Below are 21094 nucleotides of genomic sequence, written 5' to 3' on the forward strand. Positions count from 1 at the left end.
CATCTAAATCACTTTCCAGACAAAATTTAATTCTCTAATCTTAGTATCTTACAGTTCTGCATCTCTTGACTATAACAATGAAGGCTTTGGGTGTTTCTCAACACGACTTCTTGCACCTGCATAAACAAAACAACTCCAATAGAACATGACACACATAATGTGAAAGCCTGGGTCCTTAGACTACATGAGATCACTACCAACAAAACCTAGTCACTGTGAGGTTTCATTTGGAAATCTTTGCCTAATGGAGGAAACAGGCTTAAAGGAACAATATCAATGTGTGTACAAGTACAGCTGGTAATCATGACTGCATGTCTTGTAAAAAGGAAGCCGATGCCTAATTTCCACTACCTATAAGAAATGTGAAAAGTGATCAACTAGGAAACACATTCAATTAATGATATTTTTTGAAAAAATTTTTAAAAAGCCAACATAACCAAGACAGAACTTTGAAGATTAGCTCAGTCAAAAAGAGATATTGAAAAAAAAAAATCTGTGTGGAAGCCTGGTCTGGGACTTTCCTGTGTGATAATTTACTAGCTGCTGCTGGGGAGTGATTGGTGTACTTGATGACATCTCATAGATTTTAACCAGATTAAGATTTCTTCTAGGTATTTACCAAGCTTACCCAGCCACTATCAATCAGAGGTCTAATTGTCTTAAGTATGACATTTCTTTTACCTCTTTTTCTTTCTTTTTCTCTTTCTTTTGCCCATTTGCTGTTTCCTTCCTTCCCTTCTTCCTATCAATGTCTTTACCAAGAGAGAAATCTTTTATTTATTTATTTTGTGGGGGGATGGCGTCTCCCGCTGTCACCCAGGTTAGAGTGCAGTGGCACAATCATAGCACGCTATAACCCCAAACTCCTGGGCTCAAGTGATCCTCTTCCCTCACCCTCCCAGTAGCTGGGACTACCGGCGCACACCACCAGGCCTATTATGAAATCTTTGGATTGGAGTCCTCTATTATGCTTGCAGCAAGTTTAAAACAAAATTTTGAGTCATGCTTGTAGTCAATTTATACAAAAAGTTGTGTGTGTGTGTGTTTTTAATACCACGATCTCCTGGTTTTCTTCCTCCTTTATTTGCTGCCTCTTCTCAGTCTTCTTTGCTGAGACTCCCTCTTCTTCCTGACCTCTGAATATGGAGCACCCAGGGCTCTACTCCATGTTTACTCCAATCCCTAGATGCTCTCATTGGCTCCGTGGCTTAACTACTATCCATGTGCTTTTAACTCCCAAATTCACCTCTGTAGCCCTGATCTCTCCCCTGAAATCCAGACTCATGCTTTCAGCTGCTCAGACTACATTAGACCTGCACTTGGTGCCTAATAGACATCTCACATTTAACCTTTCCAGAGCCAATCCCTGGATTGCTTCCTCCAAAAACTTACTTCTCCAACAGCACTCTTTATTTCAGTAATTTATGACCATCTTTCATCCCATTGTTCAGATCAAAACCTTGGAGTCATCTGACTCCTGTGTTTATTTCATATCCCATACCTAATTCATCAGCTCTACTTCCAAAATAACATCTCACCAGGCCAAGCCACCACCCTCTCTTGCTTGGATATTGCAACAGCCTCCTAATTGACCCGCTCTTCTTCTGCCCTCGGCTCTTTGTAGACTCCACTCCAATTAGTGGCCAGTATTCTGTATAAAGCTTAGATTGTGGCCTCAGCTCAGAACCCTCCAATTGCTTCCTGTCTCCCTCAGAGTAAAGTTCACCGTCCTTATTGTGGCTTTCAAGGCCTTACTTGATCTGGCCCCAGTAACTTTCGATCTCATCCCCTAACACTCAGCCCTTGCTCACTCTGCACCAGGCACCTTGGTCTCCTTGCTGGTCCTCAAGTACACCTGTTCTCTTTTCTCAAAATTTTCCACCACAAATATTCATAGAGCTTGCTCCTTACTTCATTGAGTTCTTTGTTCAAGTCATTTTGGCTACAATGCGTGCACGCGCGCGCACACACACACACACACACACAAGCACACTTGCAGAAACTTGGTACGTTTTGTTCATGCTGGTTTTCCAGAACCTAGAACAGCGTCTGGCATATAGGGTGCACTTAATAAATATTTGTTGAATGGAAGAATGAATGAATATACTACCTTTTTTTTAGCCGAGCTCTATTAATAGACATTTAGGTTGGTTAACCTTTTTCACTGTTATAAATATAATACTGTAACAAGGATTCTTTTAAATCTGTTTTTGCCTGCATCTCCAATTGTTTCCTTAGACTAGATTCCTAATTACTGTATTTTGGGCCAATGAATGTGAATATTTAAAACATCTTTTGCCTAATTTGTAAGATACTTTCCAGAAAGTTTGTACAAGTTTATACCCCTATTATGAGCATACCCATATTATAATACTAACACTACAATTGAATATTAACATAAAATAATTTTTATAATTTTATAGGTGATAAATTATAATGATCTTTTAATTTCAATTACTCTTTAAGTTGCTTCTGAAATTAAATATTGGGCTGGGCATGGCAGATCACAACTGCAATCCTAGCACTTTGGGAGGCTGATGAGGGAGGATCGCTTGAGCCCAGGAGTTCAAGGCTGCAGTGAGATTTGATTGTGCCACTGCACTCCAGCCTGGGTCACAGAGGGAGACCCTGTCTCTAATAAACAGAACAAAATGAGAAAACATACAAAAAACACCATGGTGAGATGTCACATCATACTCACTAGGATGGCTATAATAAAATAAAATAAAAAAGGAAAATATTTAATAACAAGTATTGGTGAGTATATGGAGAAATTCAAACTCTCATACATTGCTCCTGGGAATGTGAGATGGTTCAGCCACTGTGAAAAACAGTTGGGCAGTTCCTCGAAATGTTAAATATACAGTTGCCATGTGACCCAGCAAGTCCACTCAAGAGAACTGAAAACACATGTTCACGCAAAAACTTGTACACGAATGTTCATTGCAGCATTATTCATAATAGCCAGAAAGTGAAAACAAATGTCCATCAACTAATGAATGGATAAAACAAAATATGTGTGGTATATACATACAATGGAATGTTATTCAGACATAAAAAGGAGCGAAGTACTGATATATGCTACAACATGAATGAACCTCGAAAACATTATGCTAAATGAAAGAAGCCTGGCACAAAAGGCCACATATTATATAGTTCTATTTACAAGAAATGTCCAGAACAACTATATCATAGAGACAGAAGGTAGATTAGTGGTTTCCAGGGTATGGCAGCATGGGAGGAGGGGTTATTTGGAGATGTGGGGTTTCTTTTCAGAGTGATGGAAATATTCTGCAAGTAGATTGATGGTGATAGTTGCACAACATTGTGAATATACTAAAAACTACTGAATTGTACATTTTAAAATAACTAAAATGGTGAATTTTAGGGTAAATGAATTTTATCTCAATAAGAAATTTTTTAAAAGAGAGAGAATGGTCTTTAAATATCAAATGATTGAGGAGCCCTGGGGAAAACTGATGAAAATTGATTTTTTGATTTTTCAAAAGTGACCCTTATACTGAGGAAGCCCAAACTGAAGTGCTAGGTATCATATTATGTTATCATATAATTTTGTGGAAAAAATTAGGTCAAAAAAATGAAAAGAAGAAGGATTTGTTCTTCTTGTTTCTAAAAATCAGCGTTTGATAGCTAGCAGTCCCCAGTTGCCAAGAGAAGACTGATTGGCTGGCCCTGCTCATCTTCTCCTGCCAAAGCTTAGCTAAGGATGAGCTGGCCTCAGGTCAGGGCCTCCCCCAGGTCTAGTCCCTGGGCCATACTGTATAGAAGATGGCCACTTAGGGATTTGGGGTGGGGCAAAAGCACCCATCAAAGCTAAAGCTCTCCCTCTCGCCTACACCCTCCCTTTCTTCCTACCTCAGTTACTGCCCACCCTGAGGGGTGTCCAGTCTCCCCCGGGGTCTCGCAGTCTCTGCTGCCTAGCTGGGACCTTTTCAGTCCTGAAGAACTTTAGGAGAACATCTTCAGTGCCCTGTTATCTCCTCTGGGGAAGTCTAAAGTTCAGGGCTCTGAGCAATTAGCTCAAGGCCTCTCAGCGGGCTAGAGAGGAATGACCCAGGGAACATGGCTGTGGAAATGGTTTGAGGAAGCTGAGTCAATGTGTCATTGCCAGGGTGGGGCCGAGGCCATTGGCCTTTTGGGGGTCAGTGACCTTGCCTTCCGTTTCCTGCCCTTCCCTATACCTTGGAAGGTAATTGGACCCCTGAGACTCCTGGAACACCACGTTGTCCTGTCCCAAGAACTGTACTCTAGCAGGAGGGCACAACTAGAGGAGGACCCTGCTTGACCCTTGGGAGATACTCTGAGGTGCTGGGGGACAGGAGTGGGGAGTCCTCCTGGTACCACATTAGCAATTGCTTCCTCAGCTTGTCGCCTACTCACCAGCCCAGCACCTCCTCTGCCTCCCCAGGACTGATGCTCTCAACCCTCTCAAAGGCCCTTTTCTCACCGTCTCAAATCTTCACCTCCCCTTCTGCCTCTCTCCACACCCCCATGGCTCTCTACCTACCCTGGTTTCTTAACCTCTCTGAACCTTAGCTTTTTTTTAATCTCTAAAATGGGAATAAGGATAGTACTACCTTACAAGAGTGGTTGTAAGGTTTTTTCTTTTCTTTCTTTCCTTCTTTCTTTCTTTCTTTCTTTCTTTCTTTCTTTCTTTCTTTCTTTCTTTCTTTCTTTCTTTCTCTCTTTCTCTCTTTCTTTCTTTCTTTCTTTCTCTCTTTCTCTCCCTCTCTCTCTCTTTCTTTCCCTCTCTCTCAATTTCTCTCTTTCTTATGTTCTTTCGTTCTTTCATTTTACCAAAGACTGCTGGCAAAGGTTGTAAGGTTTAAATGAGATAAGGAACATACTGCATTTCCCACGGCACCTGGCACACCAGACATGCTCAATAGACATCGGCTGCTGCTGTTGCTCTGATTTTTATTCTTTTATCAGTTACGCAACCAAATTCTAAGGAGCATTCAGTACATGTCCGGCCCTGAACCAGGAACGTAGGGGTATCATAGGTCAAGACATTGTATTTGGCCTCAGAGAGGTTTATATCTATTTGGAGAGAGATGAGAAACCACCAATCAATAGTTCATAAGCATGTTAATTTGTTGCGTTTTCAAAACCTGCCAAAATGCTCCACAATCTCACTCTGCCACTCTGCCTCTTAAATACAGCCTCCACTTGGCTGCATCTTCAGGCCCAGCTGTTTGGCTGGGTTAGCCGGTCATCAAGAGATGATGGATTGGGCTTTCGGAAGCCTACATGGGCCTCGTCCGACCCTTCCAGCCAGTCCTCCCTTCCTCACGCCAGCACGGCCCCAGGCACAGCCGCGGCTCAGCCCCAAGTCTCCCATCCCCAGGGCGCCTGAGCCTGAGCTCCGTCCTGCTTCTCCAGGCCTGCTGACAGAGGGCCCTGCACTGCGGAGTGAGGACTTCATCCCCACCCTGGCCCTGGGCAGCAGGAATTCTGCCGTGAGTCCAGCCTGCCCTAGAAGGCTCCTAAAAGGGGAATACAGGATGGGGGCAGGCCAGGGACAAAGGGTGGCCAAAGGCATTTGTCCAGGAGAGGTGGGAGGGGCCACACCTAGGAGGAGTCAAGAACCGGGGAATTCAGACAGCCTAGAAGATCAAATTCCTCCAGGGTGAACTCTGATACAAAGTTGGCCCCGCAAGAGGCCTGAGGAGGGAAGGAGCCAGAGGGGAAGACCCTGCCGAGCCACCCACTCTTTGCCCCATACTGCAGAGAGGCCAGCAGCACAGCAGTGCCCACACCTCCCTGCCCTGCCTGCCCTCCTTGGCCCTCGGTGCCTGACAGGATTGCTGGGGAGAAAGGAGGCGATGAATCCAGACAGGACTCAGATAATTCTTGACCCCAGGTAAGTGAGGGCGGCAGGCCCCTATCGCTCCGGCCTATCCCTGTCTCACTCCCAGAGCCCTTTGGCTCTCAGCACCCGGAATGAGACAGGACTGAGAACAGTGGGGCTGTCTCCTAGGTCCTCGGAGACAGTGCCGGTTTGGGCCAGTGTGGGACACCTCAGGGATTTGCCCCCCAATCTGGGGATAAAGAGATCCTAGAGGTGGGGCTGTGGAAAGCATTCCCAGAGGTAATGTACAGAGCCCCTGGCCAGCAGGGGACCCATTCCTTTGCTAAGGGCCACCCTTTCTCTGAGACTCTGCTCTTTCTCTCTGGTCAGCCCTGGGCTGCTGCCCGGATGAGAGTGCAGAGAATAGACTGTGGGCTCTTAGGGTACTGCAGCCAGACCTGCCCCTGGCTAGGTGGCTTACACACTAGTCTGGGCCAATTCTCCACTCCCTCTAGGAAAAGGGCCGTGAGGGGAAGTGGACAAGATGCACCCAGGAGCGTTTGAGGGAGTATCAAGAAACGGGGGTCCAAGCCAGGCGTGGTGGCTCATACCCATCTCTACTAAAAATAGAAAAAATTAGCTGGGCCTGGTGAAATATGCCTGCAGTCCCAGCTACTCAGGAGGGTGAGGCGGGAGGATCATGTGAGCCCAGAATTCAAGTAACTCTGGTCCAACGTGCCACCCTCCTACCTCCGTGGCCCATGGTTCTGAACACACGCTGGTGTCTGTCCAGGTACACAGCAGATCTTCTGGAGGTACTGAAGACCAATTACAGCATCCCCTCTGTCTGCTTCTCGTACCCTCCCACGGCAGCCCAATTCTTGAGAGGTGAGCTGGGGACCCTCTCCAGAGGAAACTGAAAGGTGGAGATGCATATCCCAGAGGGAAGTCAGGACAGCTGAGGGGAGCTGAGGAGAGGGGTCCTGAGCTGGTCAACCTGGACAGCCTGGAGGAGACTGGCCTGGTGTCCATCGTGGTTAAGGCCTTGGAGAAGAGCAAGCCCTCAAGGAGTCAGTGGGCCAAAAGGGGAGCATGACAACCTAGCCCAGGAGACAAACCTACACATTGGGCCCCCCACAAACCCCAACCTCAAAGCTCCATTCAAAGTGGAGACACTGGCCGGGTGCAGTGGCTCACACCTGTAATCCCAGCACTTTGGGAGGCTGAAGTGGGAGGATGGCTTGAGGCCAGGAGTTCAAGGCCAGCATGGGCAGCATAGCAAGACCCTGTCTCTACAAAAAATGTTTAAAAAAACATAGCTGAGCATGGTGACATGTGCCTGTTGTCCCAGCTACTCAGGAGGCTGAAGTGGGAGGATCACTTGAGTCCAGGAGTTTGAGGCTGCAGTGAGCTATAAACATGCCACTCCACTCCAGCCTGGGCAGCAGAGCGAGACCCTCTTAGAGCAAAACCAAAAACATATTGAGGACACTGTGACCTGGAGCATTTTTCAGATCCCAGGGCCAGCTAGGAACTCAAGATGGTGCCGAACTGGTCCAAGCCCTGTAGGGTCTCCTGGAGGCCTGCACAATGTTCTCCTGGGGAAAGAGACTACATCATTCTAGAGGAGGGTTATTGTGAGAGATGTGCTGGAAACGCAGGTGAACCTATAAAAGTGTTGTCACAGTGTCAGCCAAGGAGATCCTGTTACTGAATTGCTTTTGAAAGTGAAAGGCACAGAATGAGACTCAGCTTAATCCCTGGATATCAAAGATATTGAGAACCAAATGGCCCAACATTTCTGGAGAAAAAGTGGCTCACATCCACATTCTATTTAGCTTTCCTACTGCATGACTTACTGCCTCTGAGATGTTGAATGAAAGTCTATGTCTCTATAGTACATTTTTACAGTACAGTACAGTACTTTCCCCGGCCTTCTTCTTGCTGTTGTCACCTCACGGAATGGACTCTATTGGAGCAACAGGGTGCTGTCAGTGTGCATTAGGAGGCAGACATGGTCATGTCCTTGGGCTACGGACAGCTTCATTTCAGATGCTCTGAATCAGAGCAATTTCCAGCTGTCAGAGTGTTCAGAGATGCCTGCTAGTTGCTTTGTGGTTTGTGCCAGGAGGTGGATGCTACATCCATCTCCGGGAACCTCCTGTTTGGAGAGTGCAGCTGGTAGCACAAGTCTTCCCTTACACTAGTAGTTCTCAGCCCAGGGACATTTGGCAATGTCTGGAGGCAGTTTTGGTTGCCACACTGGAGGTGCTACTAGCGTCTAGTGGGTAGAGGCCAGGGAAGCTGTTAAACTCCTACAGTGCACAGGACAGCCCCCAACAACAAAAAAATTATCTGAGCCAAAGTGTCAATAGTGCTCAGGTTTAGAAATCTTGCCTTACACAGTGAAAATGGTTCTCACATTGCTTTGCTACAAAATTTGCAAATAGAAACTCTGAGGATGTTCAAAATAGGAAGACCATTCCGGGTCTGGTAGTCAAGCAAGCTGCCTTGTTGCAGGTAGAGTAGGTAGGATTTGGGGCATGGAGAGCAGGCAGAGGGCCCTCCTGGGGCGGGGATGGTGAGAGAATGAGCAGGCAGGTTTCCCAGACACTGGAGAGCTAGGTCTGGCAGGATTCAAGGCTACTGGTGGAGGAGCAGCAGACAATTGAGAGGGCTGGGCAGGTGAGGTGGGGCCTGTTGTGTGCCAGCAATTGTACTTTAACCCGCAGACAGAAAGAGCCGATGAGGGCTCTGAGATTGGGAGGGGCTGGATGAAATTAATGCTCCAGGACCATTAATCAATAATCAGGATGGACTGCGGAGGAAGCAGAGCCTTGAGAGCATGGATATAAATTAGAGGTTATTGCCCCAGTCCAGCAAGGGGGAAAAGAGTCAGAGCCAGGGCAGCGGCAGGGAAAGCAAAGGAAGGGCTGGAAAACACAGGCAATCCAAGGAAAGAGCAGGCAATCTTTAAGGATCTAGATGTGTAAGTGCAGGCTCTGCGCAATGGTGATGATACAGACAGACACAGGAGAACCAGGAAGAGGTGCCCATTGGAGGACATGGTGAAACTCCTTTCTCGCTTCATTTGTAAACTCTGTTGTTCCTTAAATTAAATGTTAAGAGAGTTATTCTGGAAGAATTATTGAATATTTCAACTTTTTAAAAAATGCCCATTGTGTGATTGAAATTATGATCCTTAAAGGATTTTTTTAAATGTACTCATCCAAACATTTATATGGAAGAGCCAAGAAAAACCAAGATGATTTTGAAAAAGTGGAAGGAGGGAAGCTGCCCTACCAGAGATTAAGTCTTATAATAAGGCTACAGTCAATAAAGCAGTGGGTTAATAATGGCAAAGGGCCTGATAAGTAGAAAACCAGAACTGAATAGAGGGCTCAGAAGTTGAGCCATGCCTACGTGGGGACTGTGCTACGTGAACGGATGCCACAAACATCAAGGGGCAGGACGGACTCTTCAAGAAGTGGGGCTGGACAATTGCCATCCCTATGGTGAATAAATACATATGAAAATAGCCCCAAAGTAGCTTTAATTCAGATAAAATACTTAAATGTAAGATGCAAACATTTTTACAAAGAAAATATCAAAAGATATCTTTATGATTGGGAAGAAAAAATAATTTCTTAAAACACAGAAAACACAAATGATCATGAAGACTGACTACTAAAGCAAACAAACTTCTGTACATCTAAAAGCACTGCAAACATTCTCCTGTGGCTGGTGTTTTGTAAAGAAAAACAAAACAAAACAAACAAATAAATAAATAAAAAATAAAAGCACTGCAAACAAAGTTAAAAGCCAAACCACAGACTGGGAGAAAATATTTTTCAAGTCTCTAACAACAAAGGATTACTAATTCGTATAAGAAAAATTAACCAATAAAAACTGGATAAAATATATGAACAGACAATTCATAGAAGAGGAAACTCAAATGGCTAACAAACACACAAAAAGATAGTAAACAGGGAATTACAAATTAAAAAATGAAATAGCATTTCACCACTATTATATTGGCAAAAATAAAAGTCTGATAATACCAAGTGTTGGTGAATTTACGGTGAAATGTGAACACTCACAGACTACTGGCAAAAGTATAAATTGCTGTAACCACTTTGGAGAGTAATTAGATATAATAACACTAATTGGAACTGAAAATATTCATCTCTTAAAACTCAGCAATTCTAACTCTAGGTACATACCTTAGATAAACTCTCCCATATGTGCCAAGGAGACAAGTCCAAGAATGCTAATTACAGCATGTTTGTCATAATAGTAAAAATCATGAAAACAATGTTGGGTAGAAAGAGCATTTTGCAGGATGATGCTTTTTTTTTTTTTTTTTTTTTGAGACAGAGTCTCACTTTGTTGCCCGGGCTAGAGTGAGTGCCATGGCGTCAGCCTAGCTCACAGCAACCTCAAACTCCTGGGCTCAAGCAATCCTTCTGCCTCAGCCTCCCGAGTAGCTGGGACTACAGGCATGTGCCACCATGCCCAGCTAATTTTTTCTATATATTTTTAGTTGTCCAATTAATCTATTTTTTTTTTTAGTAGAGACGGGGTCTCGCTCTTGCTCAGGCTGGTCTCGAACTCCTGACCTTGAGCGATCCACCCGCCTCGGCCTCCCAGAGTGCTAGGATTACAGGCGTGAGCCACTGCGCCCGGCCCAGGATGATGCTATTAATATAGATTTTTAAAAAATGCAAAGCAATACTATATGTTGCCTATATACATATGCCATCAAAAAATTGAAACAGGAATGGGAAAGGTATTTACCAACTAATAGTTATCCCTGGTGGATGGGGTAGGGAAGAGAAAATGATCTGGGAGGTATACACTGCAGGCTTCAAATATGTCTTTAAGGTTTTATTCTTTTTTTTTAATTTATTCAGAATATTATGGGGGTACAAACATTTTGATGTAATGTTTTATTCTTATAAAAAATAACTCTTAAAGCAAAATTGGCAATATCTTACTCATTAAAATAGGTTATGGGTTTATTAATGCTTGCTCTATTGTTCTCTATTTTTAAAGTATTTTGTAATTTTAAAAATAATTATAAAAATCGTTTTTGAAAGGCTGTGATGAAATGTTAGATGAAAAAAAAAGAATACAAACTTTTCGTTTTTCTTTTGTTTGTGTGGAGACTGGATCTTGCTATGTTGCCCAAGCTGGTCTCAAACTCCTGGTCTCAAGCGATCCTCTTGCCTTGGCCTCCCAAAGTGCTGGGATTACAGGCATTAGCCACTGTGCCTGACCAAAATTTTATATATAGTACAGTTGATGTAATGCAACATGTATGTACTTTAACTAGGATTTTTTTAAAAGCTTTTTATTGAGCAAATGCTACATGCCAAGTGCTGTGCTAAGACATTTAAGGAGAAGACAAGTAACCTGTTCTAGGTTATAGAAGCAAGCAGTAAGTGGCACTTACTTTGAACTCAAATATCTCTGACTCCAAAGCCTATACTGTACTCTTAACCTCCAGGAAGCAAATATGGAAAAATGGAAATAATTTTTGGTTAGGAAGCTAGGATTATAGATGATTACTCTTTTTTCAAAATTTTATTTAATGTTATTTTTATTATTTTAAAAAGTAATCTTCATTATTCCAGAGGCAGTGGGAAACTCGATAGTTGCTGTAGGTATAATTATATTCAAACTGGTCAGTTAGACCAGCATTTCCCAAAGTGTCTTCCTTGGAATATTAATCTCAAGAAGTGCTTCATGCAAACAGAGCGCTATAGAAAACTAAGTTTTGCAAAAGGTACATTCTATAACCTTCTTTTGGAAATTAACTTTGTAAATTAGCAGATTAAAATCTTCAGTAAAGAAACATGTTTAACTTTGTTTAATGCGTTTCCAAAAATCCTTTAGCCATAGAACACTTTTGTCCTATAATATCCATTAAGATGCACTTTGGGGCCAGGCACAGTGGCTCAGGCCTGTAATCCTAGCACTTTGGGAAAATTATAAGAAAATACATGCAGGATAACCTGTAAGAAAAAATAAAAAGAAACTACAAAAGCATTTCTGTGGTTGAACAGTCAGAATGTGCTCCACCCTCATCTTTATAAACGTAAAAGGCCTTTTTGGGTTATATCTGATTGTCCCTTTCATATCTATGAGAACAGACACCAGAAGTCAGTATGTGTAATGAGTAAGCACATAGGCTTAGAGTCAAGAACCCTGGGTTTAATTAAATCCCAGCTCCTTCACTTCCAGCCTGTGTGACCAATGGGCAAGGTGCTTAGCTCTCTAAGCCTAGTTTCCCAAAAAAGCCTGCAAAATGGGGATGATAATGTTCCAGACACATGGAGACAGAACAGAGCCAGAGCCTGACAAAGTCCCTCCCACGAAGGAGCTCACATTACCGCGCGGGGCAGACCACGAGCAAGTAAACAACTGTGTAAATAACCTCGCTGTGATGGGCCGGCAGAGGGGACACCGTCTCCCGGGCAGTCTGGGAAGGCTGTCTGGGCAGGGAGCATGTGAGGAGAGAGCTCAGTGATGTGGAACCAGGCACACGGAGCTCCAGAGGGAAAGCCTAACAAGGCAGGGGCCAAGCATAAAGTCCTTGCGGCGGGAACAGCTCAGCAAGGTTACCGGGAGGATGGAGCGGCAGGGAAATCCCAAGCCCCCTCACACAGCGCGGAGCCGCAGTGATTCAGTCTGGAGAACGCAGGCTGTGGGAGAGCAATCAGTGGAGACCTGGGGTTCAGAGGCAGAAGGGGAACCAGGCAGAGCGTGGTTCTGGGAGTCAAGGGAAGGGAGATATTCAAGGAGGAGAAAGCAGACAGAGAAAGTGAAGACGGGGAAAGGCTTTGGCCTCATGGCTTGTGAAAGGGCAGTTTCTGCCCTCAGTGAGCTGATGAGGCCGAGAGTGCGAGTGGGGGTTTGAGAGGCCTCCAGCAGTGACTTCCTGTTCCAACAAGGGTTATTGGCTTTTGGAAACCTACTCAATTAATTTTGGCTTTTTCCTATCTGGACTTTGCCTATAGTGTGTATTTTGTTTTTACTAAATATTTCTATTATATAAATAATTCAGGGTCAGTAACTATGCAAATACAGAGAAAAGTAAAAAGAGAAAAAGTCATCTATAGTCCCACCTAGAGACAGGCACTGCAAATATCTTAGTGTAATTTCCTTTTTCTATGCTTTAACATTTGTAGAAATCATTCTATGCCTACAATTTTTATGTTGTGTTTTTATAAGTGTGACATCATATGAATTTTTCACATTATTATGTATTTGGTGAAATGTTTTCTTTTAAAAAGTTTTTTGTTATAAAATACATATTTATTATAGAATAATTGGAAAAGATAGGAAAAAACTATGGTAGAAAAGTAAGACAAAGATTACCTACTGTCCCATCACCCAAACATAAGCATTGCTAATGTGTTTTTAGTATTGTAGGTATTTTTCTATGCAATGATTTTTTTTCTTTTTCTTTTTTGTTTTTTAGAAATAGGGTCTCACTCTGTCTCCCAGGCTAGAGTACAGTGGCACAATGATAGCTCACTGTAACCTTGAACTCCTGGGCTCAAGCGATCCTCCCGCCTCAGCCTCAGGGGTAGCTGGGACTATAGGTGTGTGCCACCAGGCCCGGTTAATTTTTTTTAAAGAGATGGGGTCTTGCTATGTTGCCCAGGCTGGTCTTGACCTCCTTGTGTCAAGCAATCCTCCCATCTCAGCCTCCTGAATCACTGGGATTACAGGCAAGAGCCACTGCACCTGGCCTGCAATGATTTTTTAATGTTTTTATTTTATCAAACTATAATACACGAACATGGTTGAAGAATCATACAGCACAAAAGGGCTACTAACGAAAATCAACCATCCCCTTCCCTATCCATTCTAATTTCTAATCTTCTTCCTCACAGATAACTGTTTTTAACTCTTCCAGCCGATGTTTCTTCTGATAATTACCACTTGATCTTAGCCAAAAGGCTGAGAAGTGATTAATTACCTTCAAATCACCAATATTTGTATCCCGTCATTTTCTGGGGTATCAATTTTGGACATTATCTGTGGCTGCCTCTGTGATACATGAGGATTCAGCACACTTAGCACCAATCTGCTCCCATTTTCTCCATATAAATATATCAATATTTTGACTTGATTATCTTTATATCTTTATATATCTATAGTTTATTTCTTATTCTGTCAACTATGGACAGTATTCTTGATTTTCCATTTTGTAGGATAAAGATATTAGTCTCCTCTTTCCTTCAGTTCTTTTCTAACCCTTCTCCCCAATCGAATCTTTTCAACATAGTTGTAATTTTACTGTATGTGCTAATTTTGCATTCTGCTTCGTTCACATAAGTTCTTTTTCATGTATAACTTACATACAATAAAGGGCAAAAATCTTAAGTGTATAGTTTGATGAATTTTTACATATGAAAATTTGTAAAACCACCACCCACATCAAGATGTAGAACAATTTAACATCCATCAGGGTCTCTTATACTTCCTCCAGTTAATATTCCTCCAAAGACTGCTGTTCTAACTCCTATCACCTCTATAGATCAATTTTCCCTGCTCTTCAACTTCACATAAATATAATCAAACTGTCTGTACTCTGGCTCCCTTCACTTATCATTAATGTTTTTAAGGTTAATCTGTTTTGTCGCACGTATCAATGTGGTTCCTTCTTTTTTATTGCTGTGTAATATTCCATTGTGGGAAAATATCCATTTATTTATCTGTATTTTTGTTGAAGAACATGTAGGCTGTTTCCAGTTTTGGCCATTATGAATAATGCTGCTCTGATTTTTTTTTTTGTAATTATAAGTTCTCATTTCTATTGAATATGTACCCAGGAGTGGAATTGCTGGGTCTTTGGGTAGGTTTATGTTTAGCTTTAGTAGATACTACCAAACTGTTTCCCAAAGTGATTGTACTAATTTATATTCCCAACAATAAGAGTTCCAACTGCCCCTTATCCTCACTAGCACTTGGAATTGTCAGTCCTTTTCATGTTAGCTCTTCTGGTGGGTATGTAGTGGCATCTCACTGTGGTTCTACTTTGTATTTCCCTGATGACTGGTGATATTTAGCATCTTTTCATGCTTCTTGGACATCTGGATCTCTTGTTTTGTAAAGTAACTGTTTAGGTCTTTTTTCATTTTTAAAAATTATGTTATCTTTTTCTTACTAATAGGAATTCTTTATATATTATGGATATGAGTCTTTTATTGGATATATGTACTACAAATATCTTCTCCCAGTTGGAAGTTTGCCTTTTCATTCTCTTAATGGTTTCTTTTGATGAATGGAAATTCTTAATTTTAAGGAAGCCAAATTTATCAAATTTTTCCTTTATGAATAGTGCTTTTGTGTCCTATTTTTTAAAATCTTTGCCTACTTCAAAGTCATGAAGATATTCTTCTCTGTTTTCATCTAAAAACTTTGTTTTAATTTAGGTGTTTTTGCTTCTTATAGAAGGAGAGAGAATGTTGGTTACTAGGGGCTGGAGGCATAAGTAGGGGGAATTTGAGAGAAGTTGGTCAAAGGATACAAAATTTCAGTTAGACAGAAGGAATAAGTTCAAGGGATCTATTGTACAACATGGTGACTATGGTTAATAACAATGTACTGTGTTGTATACTTGAAAATTGCTGAGATTATATTTTAAATGTTCTCACCACAAAAAAATGAATATGAGGTAAGTGATTCTAATTAGCTTGATTTCACCATTGTACAATATATGCATATAACAAAATATCATGTTGTGTACCATCGATATATACAAATTTTATTTGTCAATTTTTTTTTTAATTTTTTTTGAGACAGGGTCTCACTCTGCTGCCCAGGCTAGAATGCAGTGGTGTGATCATAGCTCACTGCAACCTCAGACTCCTACGCTCAAGCGATCCTCCTGCCTCAGCCTCCCAAGTAGCTAGGACTATAGGCATGAGCCACCACACCCAGCTTTCTATTTTTTTGTAGAGACAGGATCTCACTATGTCGCTCAGGCTGGTCTTGAATTCCTGACCTCAAGAGATCCTATCACCTCAGCCTCCCAAAGTGCTAGGATTATAGGCATGAGCCACCTCACCTAGCCCAATTATAATGTTAATAGATCCATATCTGCTTATGTGACATCTGGCACTGGAGGTAGAAAAGTGAACAGACCCTGCTGACCTCTTAATTAAAATATTTTGCTAATTATAGAAAAACTTGTTTGGTGTGTCTATACCCTGGTTCAGGTAGACCTTAACATACCTGGAATTATCTGATCTAGGCTCCCATCCATGCACAAGAATGACTATTTCTTGGTCACATGTTGGACACTCTAGGTCTAAAAAATAGTCATTCTTCTGCATGGGTAGGAACCCAGACCAGACAGTTCTACATCTGGGAAGGCAATTTAGATCCAAGTGAGGAGGCCCATGTCCTCTCCCCCTCAGACCTGGTCTTCGGCTCACTGGAATCTGCCTTCTCCTTCTCTCTAGCATTGGGCCCTGTGGAAATTGCCCTCCTGAGCATCATGACCTTGCTTGTCCTGGGCTCAATTGCCATCTTCCTGGAGGATGCTATCTACCTATACAAGAACACCCGCTGTCCCATCAAGAGGAGGACTCTGCTCTGGACTAGCTCTGCACCTACGGTGAGGGAAGGCCCTGTAGCTTCCCTTTAGGTGGGACTGGAAAGGAGGCAGGGACCATCCTGAGAATTCCTCTAAACTCAGCAATTCATGTCAGCGAAGAGTTGCCTGCTACTACCACCTCAGGGTAGGGGTTTGTAATCTGATCTCCGCTTGCAATTAGGACCCCATGCTTGGAAGGTCAACAGGCAAAGGGATGGAATGTTCCAATCCCAAGGGCTGCAGAGACAGCTGGAGAACATGTTCAGCCCACCAGCGGCCCCACTCTGTACTCCTCCACCACAGTATTGCCGTTAAAAGCAATCCTCCTTCCTGTAAAGGCAGTTCCTCAGAGTATAGGAGGGAAAGATTTTTTTCCCCACAGGGTCATATCAGGTCTACCCTTATGCTGTAGCCTTTTAAACTCCTCCCACAGCCTTGGTCCTTGGTTTGCTTGATTTAATCAGCTGTTTTTCCAACTGGCAACTTCTTTTTTGAGCCGGGGTCATCTTCTGTCACCCAGGCTAGAGTGCAGTGGCATGATCACAGCTCACTACAGCCTCAAATTCCTGGGCTCAAGTGATCCTCCCCCCCTCAGCCTCCCGAGTACCTGGGGCTACAGGTGCATGTCACCATGTCCTGCTACTTTTTAAATATTTTGTAGTGACAGGATCTTGCTGTGTTACCCAGGCTGGTCTCAAACTCCTGGCCTCAAGTGATCTTCCCATCTCAGCCTCCCAAAATGCTGGTATTATAGGCGTGAGCCACTGCGCCCAGCCCCAGCTGGAAACTTTTAAGGAATGATGCCTCAAATGCATAGGTTTTGTTTCCTTGAGCCCTTGCCACAAAAGGTTTGAGTGGTCTCCCTTGCCTCAAATGCTTCTTGCTCCTCTCCAAGCAGGTAGTGTCTGTGTTCTGCTGCTTTGGTCTCTGGATTCCCCGTTCCCTCACACTCGTGGAAATGGCCATAACCTCGTGAGTGCCCTGGCCCACCCCCAACTCTGGGCTGAGCTTCCCTCTGGGATCCGCTTCTGTTCCCCACTCACTGGGACTCCAGAGTCCGTGTCTTTAATCCCAGCTGATCATGAATCGAGCCCTTCCCAATTTTTGCTAATCCAGGGTTCTTGAACTTCTGGTTCTGTTCAGGGAATGCCTTATTTTGGCACATTCCTCAGTCACTTCTTTATTCCCATAGCCCCAAATTTCCCTCTTCCCCAGTCCTCTGGACCCTGTCCTCTCTCACTCCTCTTGGATGTCACATCCAGGATGCCCAGCCCCTACCATCTTCCCCTCAGTAAGCCCCACCTCTGCCTGCAGACTTTTTTCTTTGGCAGCAAAGTGGTGTCCCTTCAGCTGGGGCCCCCCACCATGTGCTCACAGTCCCACTTCTCTCCCCACCCCAGGTTTTATGCTATGTGTTTTTACCTGGTGATGCTGGTCATGGTGGAGGGCTTTGGTGGGAAGGACGCAGCAGTGAGGACCCTGAAGGACACCCCGATGATAATGCACACAACTCCCTGCTGCTGCTGCTGCTGCCTCTGTTGCCCACGGCTCATGCTCACCAGGTAAGGTGGGAGGAAGGAGCACCCTCGAGACACAGGTTAGCCTCTTCTTGCACGCTCCCAAGAGCCTCTTCTAGCTCTCTAGACCTGCTTCAAGACTCTTGAAATTAGGCTCAAATGGGCAAAGCCATGATGAAAGGGTGGGCATCCCACAGCCAGGACCCACACATGGGCACCAATCCCAGGGAAGATTGAGGAAGGAGAACTCCTAAGTGCCCATCACTTAAGCTCACTGCCTCCTGCACACTTTAGCCTCACCTCCCAAGAAAACTGGACTTTGGGCTGTTTGCTAGCCCTTTCTGCCCATTGTGGTGAATGAGGTTGAGGCCAACACTCCGAAAGCTCTTGCTCAAAAGGCAGCATTCTGGCCTGGAGGTGAGTGGGAGGTGAGGCAGGTTCCCAATGCCCTCAACATTCTGGCTTCTGTGTCCCCATCCATTTAGTCATTTTGGTGTCTATGATGGCAGCCAAGCCTCAGCCCTAGAGCCCAGTGAGGGAGCTGGGAGGTCTTCATGGGATGGGTGGTTTGTGGGTCTGTGTTCCTAACCCTCTTCTCTCCCCAGGAAGAAGCTTCAGTTGCTGATGTTAGGCCCATTCCAATATGCCTTCTTGAGGATAATGCTGACCCTGGTGGGCTTGTTTCTCATTCCTGATGGCATCTACAACCCAGCAGATGTAAGCCACGAGTAAGGGGCGGCAAAGTCCAAGACTCATTTAGTAGGAATGGCTGGAGCCAACACTTCTTGACATAGAGCCCCAGGGCTGGGTGGCAGTGGAAAAGTAGAGGCGCAGGGACTACAGTGGGGAGAGACAAAACTGGAATAGGCCAAGGTACTGGGGCTGTTTTATTGCTTTTCCCACCATGGAAGAGGAGTAATAAAAGGACAGGGCTTGCCTGCCTCACTGACTACTTTCTGGTCTGCCACCAGATTTCTGAGAAGAGCACAGCTCTGTGGATTAACAGTTTCCTTGGTGCGTCTACCCTGTTCGCTCTCTGGACCCTGAGCATCGTTTTCCGTCAAGCTAGGCTGCACCTGCGTGAGCAGAACATGGGAGGCAAATTTATTGTATTCCAGGTAACTATACCCTGGGAGAGAAAAGATGTTTAATAATAGAGCTAGAAAAGATTGGGGTTGGGAGGTGAGGCCAATAAAGGGTAAAAGCTGGGTCTGGGGATCTTCCTCTTAAGCCTCATGTTTCCCATGAGATTTGGAAAATGATCCTTGCTCTTTCCACTTTTTTGCTTTTCTATGCTGCAATAGTTTCCCAGGGCTGCTATGACAAAATACTGCAAACCAGGTGGCTTAAGACAACAGAAATTTATTGTCTCAATGGTCTGGAGGCTGAAGGTCCAAAATCAAGGTGTCAGCAGGGTCATACTCCCTCTGAAACCTGCAGAGGAGTCTCCTTCATTGCTTCTTTCTAGTTTCTGGTGGTTGCCGGAAATCCTTGGCGTTCTTTGGCCAGCATTTGCATTGATCCAATTTCTGCTTCCGGTGTCACGTGATGTTCTCCCCTCAGGTGTCTGCGTCTCTGTGTCTCTTCTGCTATTTTTATGACACCAGTCATGTTGGATTGAGGACCCACCCTATTCCATTATGACCTCATCTTAACTAATTACATCTGCAACAACATGTTTCTAAATAAGGTCACATTCTGAGGTACTGGGGGTCAGGATTTTAACATATCTTTTTGGGGAGCATAATTCAACCTATAACATGTGTGTTATGAAACCTTCTTAAATTCTTCTACCCTTGCTTTTTCCTTTCCTTTTCTACTATTACTTCCTAAAATTCTATAAGCCATCAACACCAGCAGCAGCATTATCATAACCACAACTATTCGCTACCTACACCATGTGCTAGGCACTTTCATGCCTTACATTTAAAGTTGCCCAATAATCCCAGGAGTCATTATTATTCCTATCTTACAAAGGAGGAAACTGAGACCTAGAGATGTTATGAGACTTGCTCAAAGGCACATAAGGTATGGGATTAGAATTTAAACCCACGTTCCTTCTCATTACACCACCTCTTCATCTTCACACCTCTCCTGAAAATTCTCTCAAAGGCACATTTGTCCACCTTCTATACTTTGCATTCTCTAAGCCCAAGATGACTTTTCCATCAAATGTAATGACTTGTCACCCAATCTTGTTTTCCTTCTCTCTCCATTCTTTCTGTCTCTTTGTTGGGCTCTGCTACTCCCAAGCCATAATGACTGCTTTATCATTAAGAGAGTGATTTCACATGCATTCTCATTTGATCTAAGCAGATGCTTCCAAAATGTGAATTTCCAAGCACATAGTAGTTAGAATTGAAAGGGCCGTGAGAAGAGAAAGAGAAGTTCCTGAAATGAAGTCAGGGAGTAAGGGGTAGAAAGGATCTGGGTCCTAGAAGCACCTGGGGTCAGACAAAAGGATAAGAGCCCTGTGATTGCCAAGCCTGCCCATGATTATTGTGGGGAAGGCTGGATAAGCCAAGTCTGCCTTGAAGAGGTTGATGCTTCAGCAAAATGTACTCAGGGAGGGCGATACTAAGATAAATGGTGCTTCTGGGGCCTTTGCACAGAGATCTCCTCTTCCCTGCTTCTTCTCTTCTTTCTTTATTGTAGCAAAATATGCATAAAATTTACCCTCTTAATGACTTTTAAGCATACAGTTCTGTGGCATTAAGTACATCCACACTGTTATACAACCATCACCACCATCCATCTTTGGAACTTTTTTCATCTTGTAAAACTGAAACTCTGTATCCATTAAACACTAATTCCCCTTTGCCCCCTCCCCACAGTGTCAGGCATGGCAGAGAGTTGTCAAAGAGAACTTTAATGATAAATTGTCCATTATTCTAGGAGCAAGGATCTCAGGTACTTGAGCTACATTGAATTATTCTTCTCTAATCATTCACCTTTTTCATCCATCAAGTGCTCATCAGTATCCATGGCTGAGATATGGAAATAAAAATTAGCCCCTTAATCAGGTCTTATTATTTCTTTTTTTTTTTTGAGACAGAGTCTCACTGTGTTGCCCTGGCTAGAGTGCCGTGGCATCATCCTAGCTCACAGCAACCTCAAACTCCTGGGCTCAAGCGATCCTCCTGCCTCAGC

The 21094-nt window shown here is 43.7% G+C and overlaps 1 protein-coding gene across 1 annotated transcript in view; it reads left to right on the forward strand.

The window, feature by feature from the left end:
* Nucleotides 1–5829: 5829 nt before the first annotated feature.
* The window catches only part of SLC51A (solute carrier family 51, alpha subunit), a 16699-nt gene continuing 1434 nt past the window's right edge, over nucleotides 5830–21094 (forward strand). Inside the window, exons 1-7 of the mRNA XM_012641675.1 lie at nucleotides 5830–5884; nucleotides 6606–6700; nucleotides 16294–16448; nucleotides 17326–17399; nucleotides 17828–17989; nucleotides 18550–18661; nucleotides 18916–19062. Of these exons, the coding sequence (XP_012497129.1) occupies nucleotides 5847–5884; nucleotides 6606–6700; nucleotides 16294–16448; nucleotides 17326–17399; nucleotides 17828–17989; nucleotides 18550–18661; nucleotides 18916–19062 (783 nt within the window). The 5' untranslated portion in view covers nucleotides 5830–5846. The remainder of the gene's footprint in view (nucleotides 5885–6605; nucleotides 6701–16293; nucleotides 16449–17325; nucleotides 17400–17827; nucleotides 17990–18549; nucleotides 18662–18915; nucleotides 19063–21094) is intronic.

Source organism: Propithecus coquereli, unplaced genomic scaffold (genome assembly GCF_000956105.1).
Source record: "Propithecus coquereli isolate 6110/MARCELLA unplaced genomic scaffold, Pcoq_1.0 Scaffold10, whole genome shotgun sequence".
Taxonomy (NCBI): Eukaryota; Metazoa; Chordata; class Mammalia; order Primates; family Indriidae; genus Propithecus; species Propithecus coquereli.